This window comes from Stegastes partitus, unplaced genomic scaffold (assembly GCF_000690725.1).
Source record: "Stegastes partitus isolate 25-593 unplaced genomic scaffold, Stegastes_partitus-1.0.2 Scaffold873, whole genome shotgun sequence".
NCBI classification, from domain to species: domain Eukaryota; kingdom Metazoa; phylum Chordata; class Actinopteri; family Pomacentridae; genus Stegastes; species Stegastes partitus.
Window position 1 is genome coordinate 101,465 of NW_007578604.1, and position 12,013 is coordinate 113,477.

General features: G+C 38.9%; 1 protein-coding gene across 1 annotated transcript in view; it reads right to left on the reverse strand.

The window, feature by feature from the left end:
• zbtb11 (zinc finger and BTB domain containing 11) overlaps positions 1 to 1,189 on the reverse strand; it is a 14,356-nt gene extending 13,167 nt beyond the window's left edge. Inside the window, exon 1 of the mRNA XM_008293317.1 lies at positions 678 to 1,189. Coding sequence (XP_008291539.1) covers positions 678 to 987 — 310 coding nt within the window. The 5' untranslated portion in view covers positions 988 to 1,189. The remainder of the gene's footprint in view (positions 1 to 677) is intronic.
• Positions 1,190 to 12,013: the final 10,824 nt, after the last annotated feature.

Consider the following 12,013-nt stretch of genomic DNA (forward strand, 5'->3'; position numbering starts at 1 on the left):
GGTTGAAATGACAATAAAGCCCTTTTGAACTTGAAGATTCTGAAGCAGTACAGTAATATTATACATCATTAATAAGTATTGCACATGCAATTGAAATATCACACATTGACCCTCCTATTGTCTTTGGGGTCAATTTGACCACATTCAATGTTTAACATCTCTAAACAAGTCACTGACATCATTTTATCAGTTTTATGTAAAGGGCTATTTACATAGAAACTTGGGTAACTATTTTAATTAAGGATATTTTCTGGAGGTTTAAATTGCTGGGGTCAAATTAAACCCAAGGATAAAAGATGTCTGTAAATTTGAAGGTAATAGGATGTTTTTAAAAAAAACTATAACATTATGAAACTGACAATGAACAAACTACTGAGAAAGCAAGATTGCAATATAACGCGTATTAACTTGTGAAGGACGCTTTAAATTATATCGTAAGTTGCAATGTCTGCCAGAAAGACTAGATATTTCCTCCAGACCTACACTGAATGACTCAGAAATAAAATCCTTAAGAGCTCCAACAGACAACAAACACTGCTCTGACCGCCAGATGGCCTCAGAGAGCCGGTGTGTGTCCGGCGGGGACAGTGGCGTATTTTTAAATGTCCCAACTTTAACGGGGCTTATTTTACCAGCTCAGTCACTACTTGTTGAGCTGGTGTGTTTCAGTAACTAACCTCTCCACCAGTACTTATGAGAGATGACTTCCCAGGTGAGCTGCTGGTTCAAGTGCTCCCCTCCGACCATAATGTGCGCCTCGTTGATAAGTTCCTTCCTCCGGCCGGCCTGCAGCACCACCTCCAGCTCCGTGAACTCATTCTGGTCCTTCAGGCGACGCTGGTAAAACAACGTCCCGTTCCGCACAACGTAGCAGGTCGCCGCTTTGCGTATTTTCCTCTTGGTGTTACCGGACGTCCCCGGCGCGTACGGCTCCCGCTCATCGGTCAGATAGCGAATGATGGCCAAGTAGCTCTCTTCACACGACATGTCTCGGCTCGGCCGCGCTTCTCACGCCCAGTTACGGGTTTATGTCGAAGAGGAGAGCCCTCCTCCGCTCCTAAAAGACGGATATTAATTTTATGCGGCGCTCAGACAGCAGATAACGTGAAACTGAAACGTCACAACAACATTTCAAATTGTTTGTTAAGGTGGAACTGCAGTTCGCTGCCGTCAGGGGAGACCCGAGCAGACAAAATGGCTGCTGCACAACCGGACGTTACGTACGCTGACGTAATGATCGTCATCCGCCACACGAGGGCGTCAGGTGCAAAGCTATAATCACACAAGCTGTATATAAAATACACAATTTTATACAACACTGTTCATAAAGTAAAACCATTCTGTAGACACGGCGGTTATGAAACCATAAACTGTAAATAAAATTAAAATATTATATACACTCTTTGGCTATAAACTAATCAACTGCATGTAAAGCAAAAACATTATATACAATATGTAATTCTAACCTTACAGACTGTATTTGTAATAAAACAAATATTTGTATATTATGTAAAATAAAAATATAATATACACTTTATGGATATAACCCTATAACATAAATATATACTCTATATGTATACGAGAAACATTACATATAATCTGTGGTCATAACCCCATACAATTTATATAATATACTAAATATATGCAATGAGCATAACCCTATCATATACATAAACTTAACATATTAGAAGCACTCTGTGGTTATAACTCCTCAAACTGCACATAAAATACAAATATTATATAGTTTGTGGTTATAACCTGATAACTTGTATATAAAATGAAAAACACTAATTATAAATACATTATATTACTCAAACAAAATTCAGAAAATTACATTCAAAATTACATTTTCCCTGTTGCCAAATGTTTTACTCTCTAAATAATTATTATTTCAAAAGTTTATCCATTCAAAAGTTTAGTTTATTTTAAAAATATATATTTTTTCTGTTTCATTATTGATATTTGGATTTTCAGACAGTCATGTTTCTCAGTTACTTCATAACAAACCGAAGTTAATGATGTATTTTGTGGTGCATGGTTGAATTTAAACATCTTAACAGTGGCTTTATGTAGTTATTTTTGTTTGATTTGAGTTTTGGATTAAAAAGTGCAATTATGTGGATTTAAAATTGCATCTCTCTTGTGTACAAATTCTCTAATTTATGAATAAATGAAAAAAGAATAGACTGATATGGTTTTGTTTAGTTTTAGTTTTTTATGGCTAATAGTGTTGGAGTCAGATTTCACAATAGCATAAATATCAACAGCAAACTTCAGTGAATGTCTCTTGTTTATTTATGTTGTACATGTTTAATTAAAAGGGACCTCCTCACATTTATCCCTTAGTGCTTGTAGGCTGTTGTTGATGATGTGTAACTAATCTGATTTTGCTGTGAGGACTTTGCTTGAGCATACAGAGCAAGTACAGATAGAGAGATTGATCTATTCATCTGGAATTAGTTACATTAAGTAGCAATACAGATAATTTAAAAAATTGTGCATATCAGATCGGATAATCTGAAAGCTCAATAAATTGCCAACTCCTCACTGAAAGTCCACAAGTAAACCAAAACACACATTTTCAAGTGGAGGGATTTAGATATATGTGTTTATCATTCTGTATCACTGCAGCAGCCTTTTAATTACTGTCTTTACTGTCTTTGTCTTAAAGATAGATGGAGCTAGACAGACATCCCAGACATGTAGGTGTAGTAAGATAAAGAAATGTCATTGTTTCTGAAGGTAAATTCATTTTGGAGGCAGCTATATAACTAATTTGTACTTCAGTGGTGCAGAAAAACTGTGTAACTAATCATCCAGCAACATTAAATCAATGTAATTTTGTTACCTTTCACATTGACTGAACTGTGCAGCATCCAACAGCAGCCATGTGATTACTGTTACTGCACACACTCTGACTGTATACTTTACCAGCAATGTGCACATGGATGAAAGTAGGCGAAAACAAAGGAGCTTCACTATGGCCTCTTCATGAAGGTCTTGGGTTAAATTGCATGTGTGCAGAGTGAGATAGTTAACAATTAGCTCCTGTCTGAGTCCTTTAAATCAAAGGAAAGTTCACTGGAGCTGAAACAGCAGTTTATTCTTCAGTCTTTAGTTACCAGTACACTCTGTCTCCACCTGGAACCCTGAAACAATCCTTTACTCAGACTCTCCTTTTCACTGTCCAAGTTAAAATCCAGGGATGATCAAATGTTTTCCGTTGTTACCTCCAGCTGCGGAGCAATCGCTGCACAAAGACCTGCTTTACATTTGTTTTTAAGTACACACAAACTGTGTTTGTGTGCACATGTGTACTTTTAATGAAGTTGGCTTCATATGATGTATTACACTGGTTTTATTTATTTATTTTTGACTTCTTACCATTTTTTTTTTTTCAAAGAGGCTGAACTCATAAGGAAAAGAAAGAGGAGGTTTTGTTTTGCTTCCTGCATGAAAGTATCGTTTTGCAGGCATTTGTCAGAATGAAATAAGGCTACATCAGTTTCATGTCTGTCTTGACATCTTTCAGATTCGTTCACATGTTTGACGTTGTTTAAAAGACTGCAAGACTACTGAGAAACACAACAGATTACTTCCTGAGTGGTTAAGCTCATGTGTATTTTACCAAGCACAGTCTATATTAGCTTATTCTGAATGTCTATGGATTAAAGTGCAGCTACCTGAGATTTGTAAAAAATAAAAATAAAAAATAAATCACAGTTCACAGTTTACTACAATAATGGTTATACCTGCCTCCATGCATGTGAGAGAAGATGCAAGGTTACGGGTATTTTAAAAGATGTTCCATCCTCACAGTCATCTATGTAGATTCAGTACAAACATAACTTCTCTGAATGTCAGAGAAAATAAGTTCCTCAGATTAGCAGGGTTTTTTTTAACAAGGTGTTCAGAAACAGCTACCTTTGTTACCACACGTTGCAGGTACTTTGTTTTTGTGCGTAATCATTTAATTGGTGGCCAAGCTAAGCATCAGCAGTCATGCATTGCGCAAGGCTAGTGCTGCTTTTAGAGAAATGCTAATGTGAGCATGCTAACACATGACTGTTTTCCCTAAACCTCAACTGTAGGCTTATTATTGAGAGACATGCAAGCGGCACCTCCAGGGCTGAAAAATGAAGTCAAGGCAGAACAGACCTAAATCTGCAGTCTCTCTAACAGCCAGCAGGGGGTGACTCGTCTGGTTGCAAAAAGAAGTCTGATTGTATAGAAGTCTATGAGAAAATGACCCTATTTCACATTTGACCTGTTACTTCAGTAAACATTTCACTAATGAGTTTATGGTCTCAATCACTATTTCCAGTCTCCTTCAACAAAACATGATTGTCCTTTTGTAAATAATAATCCTATATAAAGTAAAACAGAATAAATCAGGGGATGCTTTAAAGCAGGGCTACTGTGTAATTGAGTGCTGCTTTATCATCGTGCACTCGTTTGTTCGAACTTCAGGGTTCTTTGATTTCCCCACATAGACTTCTATATACAGTTTATGTGGGAAGCATGTTTTTATGTTTCCATTATGTGCTAAATAGAGCTGAGGAACACATGACATCCTCATAGTCACAATACCAACTTTCCAGTGTTTAGCAGCTATAATGCTAACCTCTCTTACTGCCCTCATGTGGCATGATAGCATGCTAAACATCTATTGATCAACATTAATCACAAGATGCTGCTGAGAACATAATTTTCCAGATTTGGTCACTGCACTGGGTTGAATTTAAAGTTTGTGTAGATGTCAGGGCAACACTTTACGTAATAGTTTCTAAGACATTTGAATCTCGACCAAAGTGGTTTACCAACATCACTATCGTGGCAAAACTATTTCCAAGTTATTACCAAGGGAAAAGCTGCAAATCTTAAATGTGAACAATTCATAACCAGCAAAAGTCAGTCATTGTTGTTCAGCAAATTAATGATGTAAATTTGCTGCCGGTTGTCACTGTGATTGTAAATCAGCAAATCCAGTAACCATTTGCTGTTTTTGCAGTTTCCTGCACTTACATTTACAGGGAACAAAGCTTTTAGGCAGTTAGTCTCCCAAACAACAGCAACAAGCTCCTCTCTTATCCCCCACAGTCAAATTCAGAGGAGATGAATCAGCCATCCATTTATTAGTCACACACACGAATCTGCTGGACAGAAACGCTGCATTTCAATCCTCTGAATTACACTGACTGGCTTTAGTGGGGCACTGCAGCACTTGTATAACAATTTACACGTAAAAGTTAAAGTGTCACTGCTTCACTGTTTCTGAAAAAGAACTGATGTCTCGTGTTGGTATAACAGGCCTGAGGGGGGCGCTACAGCAGTAACGGGCTTATTCAGGAGGGAATTATGCATCTCAGCAAGTCACCAGTGTCACATTTTCACTGAATTACGCTGACCCTGAGGGGAGGAGCAGTACTTAATTTGTTGCTCATCCATGTGTCACATACCAATCCTGACATCAAACACTAGTCAGTGGTGTGTTTTACCACTGCATTCCTGCATTACACTGACTGGTCCGAGGGCAAACTGCAGCCACGGCTCCAAATAAAAGGCCATTTCTGTTACTGATTGGCGTCAGGAGGAACATTTTGGACAGGACATCCAGTTGTTTCAGAAAAAAATTCAGTTCTTGCAGTTCTGGAGTGTTTTGAAGTATATCAAAGCTACAAATATAAATATGAAGTGCAGCTGCCTCTTTCTTTTTGTCATTCCCATCTTGTTTAACTTCCCATACAGAGCTGATTTAGTTCCCTCTCCGGTGAGGCAGAGATTTAATATGTTTATTCTCAGTTGACGCTGGCAGTCACCTCAACACGTGTTGCTGAGCATTTACATGGACGTTGGAAAAGAGGTTATTTGCATCCCGTCAGAGGACATTTGTTTGCTCCAACCAGCCGTCTCTTGAGGTTTAACAGCACATCGCAGGTTGCTTAAATCTGATCTGTATTTGCTTTGTAGCCCAACACCTCTGCTAAGTTCCTCTGTTTCAATCCACTCATCAGCTCACAGCTTGGTAAATGCTCTGCACACGATAACACTTCCTCTTTTCTTGAAGTTTTGTTTGTTTTTATGCAGGTTTGCTGGTACAAAGACAAAGGCATCCAAAACAGGAAGACTGCTGTCGTTTTCAGACTTGTAAAAAACAACATAATCTCAGTTTAGACAGGTGCTTTGTTAAGTCGAGGGTTTCAGCCGCGTGCAAAGAGGAGGCGATGCAACAGAGTGCAGCTGTAATGAAAGCTGAAAACTTAAAGGAATAGTTTTTTGGAAGCACTCTTATCCTCTTATTGAATGAGATGAGAATATGCCACCACACCTGTATGATAGATATTAGGTTAAAGACAGCAGCTGAGAAGATTAGCTTTCAGGAAAGCCAGGCCAAAAAAGGGTTAGGATAGAGCTTGATTTATACTTCAGCGTGGAATAAACACCAAAGGCACAGGATGTGTTTACGAGTTGTTAACATCCTCCATCAAATACTGATTTTTTTTCCCTCTAAACACACTTTGTTTACAATAAATGTCCAAATGATCAAATTTCTCTCCAAAAATCCAAGGTTAGAGAAAAAGTACAAAAACTGAAAACAGATTTGTGTATCAGAACTTTGTTTTTCCTTCTTTCCTCTTCCACTAATCAGGTGATGCACCCTCAGATTTATCGTTGAACCCTGGAAATAATACTGTATATAAAGTAGTTCAAACCTGTAGCAGCTACAACAGTAACATGCTGCTGACACACTGATTAATGATTCAATGATATCAAATATTAGTATAATAATTTATCAGTCTTGGGACCAAACTGTACTGCTAAAACTTATGTGCTCGTACATAAAGGCCCCCAATGGTGAAAATCCACTTTTACTGTGTTTTGCGGTTGTCGGAGGTGTAAAATAAATGCTGTTAAGATATAAAGATGTTTACGCCTGCCCCCACTACTAGTTAGTGTCTCAGCTTTACTAGTCAATAAGAATTTTATCCAGTTGCTGTTAAACACTTAACTAACCAATAGTCGTCCTGCTCAGACAGTGTCCTCTTCCTGAAGGGGGCAGAAACAGCAGCAGCTCTTTGGTTTTCAGAGCAAAACATCATATTTAGAAGAGCTCTAAAACCAGAGGTTATACAGTCATGGTGAAATTAATCATCTTTGCTGTATTTGGAGCTAAAAACGTAAGACACACTGTGAGGACATGTAAGACTTTGATTGTTTGGCTGAAAGGGGCACAATATGGGACCTTAACGTATTTTTCATGCAGGGCTTTTACTTGTAATGGAGAATCTTTACATTGCTGTATTGGTACTTCAGGGAGGTAAATACGTCTTCCATCACTGGCATGTTTTCCTCTGTATGTACTCCATACACCGAGCTGGAATTGGCTTTCTGTCAGTGTTCTGTCTAAAAACTTCCCCCTGATAAGATGGATGTCTCTAGATTTGATTTAGTAAGTCATCTTCTTTTTAATTGTGCTGCTGCTGCCGTGTAACCTCTGCCTTCATGGGTTGCCCACTTTCTCCATTCACTGGCCACTTTGATGCCCTCATCATCGATTTCTTCAGCTTCACAGTGAATGATACGGTGGAAGTTCTTCCATTAAAATCCCCATAACAGCAATTTATATCCTCTCTTCCCACAATTGTCCATTTTTACTCAGAAGCCTCCTGGCCCCTTGGTACAAGTGGGTTACAAAGTACAAAGTCTTTTTTCATGATTTTATCAAAGGCCCATACACAGTAACCAAAATATCTGCCATGAACAGTACATCCTGTGACACACAGATTCAGCCAGAATGGTGTCCGCTACGCACATGCTGTCTTCAGCCTCTAACCTTGAAACGAGAGTAGTCGGAGCCGCTGGGCTTTTAGAACAAAAAATACTCATCAGTGCCCCTATTACCTGCATCGTTAGTCATATGTGGTTTTGGTTGTGTATTTGCTGTTGAATCTTTTTCCACTCACACTTTTAAGTGTGCCAATATTGACTGTACACAAACGCTTTCCCAAGAATAAAGACATGAAAGTCTCTGGAGTTCATCCTTAAGCCAAAGCTGACCTTGATATGAAATGATTAGGATCTCTCAGTCATCATGCATTTGAGATCATATTCACTCTCCTTAAATGTAAAGCTTTTGTTGATGTGGACTCTATAAAACCTGAAAATGTACTTCTCAGAGCTTACCTGTAAAACTACCTGTTTTTTAGATTTTAATGTGATTTTATGATAGTTGTCAGTGCAACCAACATTACATAGCAGAAATAAGACAATTCAATCAAATAGCAATGTTAGATCTTTTTTTTTTTGTATAATCATGATATACTAATTTGTTGTTACAAGTTCTCCTGATGCGCCCATATCTGTGTGATTTGTGTCTCTCACACATTTTCATTGTGTGTCAGAAACACAAAGGTTGAACGAAAACAGTTGAAATGAAACAGAATGAAAATCAGCTTCTATTGATTTTGATCCAGTCACCTCATATCCAAGCTTTCCTCTCTGTTCAGAAATCACGTAACATTCAAAAATCGCAGACTTCTGATAAAGGTATTCCACAAAGATCAGTATTAGATTCCCTGCTATTTAGTCTGCTGAGTCAGCAATGTCTATTTCTATGCTGACGATGTAGTCTTGTACCATCAGTTACCTGGAACAATCATTTAATTTTTACACATCAATTAATGTGTGACTTTATCTTGCAACACATATAGCATGACATGTTACTTTGTGAACTCCTGGTTGGGTCTCTGTATTAAATATAATATGGATTATAATATAAAAGAAAAACAGGCACATGTTTCCTCTGAAACTGAAAACTGAAAATCAAGTGTTCTGTTTTGTTTTGTGACCTGTCCAGGGTGTCCCCTGCCTTCGCCCTAAATCAGCTGGGATAGACTCCAGCCCCCCCGCGACCCTAGTGAGGATGAAGTGGTGTATAGATAATGGATGGATGGATGTTTTGTTTTGCTTTTGTAATCAATAAAATACAGCAAGGGCCTGTTTTCAATTTTTGTGGTTTATTATTGGGGGGGAAAGAGCCCTTTTGTGTGTGTGTGTGTGTGTGTGTGTGTTGCCTTTTTTAGTTGTTGGTTGAAAACAAAAAAAACCCCAAAATAAATCTAATTTTTCATTTTGTTTTTATAACAGAAACACATTTTCTTTATCAGTTTGACATTTTATTTCATTGTGGTTTAAAATGTAAGAATGCAAAGGAATGTTTTTGTGTTCCATGTTTTTTTTTTTTGTTTAAAACTGATTAGTTTAATCAGCAATGTGTAATCTCATTTGGTTTGAATGTGATGGAATTTTGTTCAATATAAAAGACCTGCACTCCAGCTTTAACTCCTCCCCGTCTGCGACATTAAACTTGGTCCCACCTCATGAACCAGTGATGTGCATAGAAGAAATCATCTGTCTTTAAGGTCCAGATTCATAATCTATTATCTATCCTGTTACAATAATGACTCAGAAGTGGAGCTTTGAGGCAGTCAGGAAGATCTTGTGTCTGACCCAGACTCCTGGGCGAGATAAAGGTATCAAACACAGCTGGAGAACGGGCAAGTGGAGACTGCCTTATCTCTCATTGTCTTGCTCTTGCTGTGCCCAAGGCCAGACATAGTGATAGAAGGCTTGTTACAGCTCTGCTGGCAGTGGAGTACTTTTCCATTACATGCTGCCTGAGGAGGGTCGCAGTGCCACAGAGAGGCAGCAGAGATGTGGACACACCTGATGATGGAAAACTATCTGAGAGTTTTATCTGGAAACTTTTGTGTCATATTTTTTCTCTCTTTCTGTGATACTGAACACAAAAGAGAAAAGTCCATGATGGAGGTTACTGGCAGTCAGGCACAACTTGTCATGGAAACCAGTGCAGAGGCCATGAATGGATGATGTAAGAGCTCACGATCACAGCTCTGCTTATGTCACCGCTTTCACTTATCCTTCAGTGCTTTGTTGTCTGGCTGGCTAAGAGGCGGACACTTCACGGCATTTTCAGGAATAAGGCTGCGGAACAGGAGGTGAACTTGTTTCTCAACCAGCCTTAAAAAGCTCTGTGTTCGCTTGGTAGTTAGTTTAATTACACTGAGCATTGCAAATAATGACATGCAGCACAACTGTCACATAATACAATTACATGTTAATGCCCACTTGTTAGTCAAACAAAGCGGTATTAGTAGATGCACAGGCAGATGGTGAAACTGGTGAAGACCTAATGTACGAGAGACAAAGGTGGCACCTAAAGGCAGAGTCAGAGATTCTAATTCAACACACTTTCAACCACATGGTCTGGCTGTTATATGCATGCACTGAAAAAGAAAGGTGAATAAGCTTAAGTTTGTGCACAACACTGGCACTGTAAATGGAAAACAAAGTGGCGTGGACTGATTCACACAACTCAGCCAGACAACAGTAACAAGAAGATCATAGGTGGACTGACAGAAGGCAGTGAGAGTGAGTAGGATGGGAAATCTGGCACATGCTAACTATGGGAATGCTAACTACATAAATATCAACATCATCATCCTCATCATCTTTTTCCAGAATCATAGACTCTACCTTTTAGGGTATAAGTCTTGGTATGTGCTGTTATTAGACAACATTGTCCTGAATAAGACAACTTAAGTGTTGCAGTGTTGCAGATTAGCTGTAGTACCTGGTTGCCTCTTATAGCGATTTACCTTAAAAGGGCACCATGACAAGCCCTCTCTAATGTTTAATGACCTCCAACCATGTTAAAATCAAACTGCGATAAATAAGAAAAGTGGACTTTTATCCCAGCAGCATATGAAACAGACATTTTTGTGACTTGTTCCATTTTCCCGTGGGACTACAGATGGGATTAAAGAATCTGATTTAGCTTTCTGCTAATACTAATCAACTAAAAATAGCTGTGAATGACCCTGCTCCCACTATCACTATGTATTTTTAAATGGAGATGAACAATATACACAGCCACTACATTTAAACCCGCTGCCTAATATTGTGTAGGTCATTTTCGTGCTGCCAGAACATCTGTGATTTGTCAGGCTGGTGTGTTTAAATATTTATCGTAGGTCCTGCAAATGCTTGACTGGATTGGGATCTGTGGAGTCTGTAAGCCAGGTCAATGCCCTGGGCTTTTGGTCATGTTCCCCGAGCTGTTCCTGATCAATTTTTGTTTTATGGCATGACACAATGTTCTGCTGGGGGAGGCCACAGGGTGAAGTAATTTGTCTGTACAATGTTTAGGTGACTGGCGACCTGTCCAGGGTGTCCCCTGCCTTCGCCCTAAGTCGGCTGCGATAGGCTCCAGTCCTCCAGCGACCCTAGTGAGGATTAAGCAGTGTATAGATAATGGATGGATGAATGTTTTGGTGGGTGGTACATGAATGAAGAAACCAGGGTTTTCCCAGCAGAATTGCATTATAACGAGATGATCAATGTTTCTCACTTCACCTGTCAGTAAATGTGAAACATAAATGAACACGACATTTTGCGTTGGAGGTGGTATTATAGTAAATCATTGCTTTAATGTTCTTTGAGAAAAACATCAAACTGTTGAAGCCAGTATATTATTTCGACTTTTAAAATAATCACTGTTGACAGCACTTGGCTTCTTTTATTCAGTTTTCTTTACTCCAATTTGCATTTAATAACCAAACTGCTTATACAGCTGTGACAGCGAATGGATCTTAATTTATCTGTATTTCATGTTAGACAAGTGTTTCACAAGTGTATAAACATGAGAGAAACTGTCATGTTCAGAGCGTCAGTGTTTGTTCTGTGAGGGCTGCTCTGTACCTTGAGATGTACTTTCTATATCCTGAGAAACTCCTGCAGTGTATCTAAACTCTGCGTCACGGTTGGGTTCCACACAACTAAGACACAAGCACATGCTCTGTGGTGTGAGAAGAGCCTGTTTGGTGTAACACAATACTGTCAGAGTCCTCTGCCTGGGCCTCTGGGCAACAGACACATTAACGCACAGACAAACCTCAGTACATCTCATTGCCTCGACCTTTCACCTGCAGGG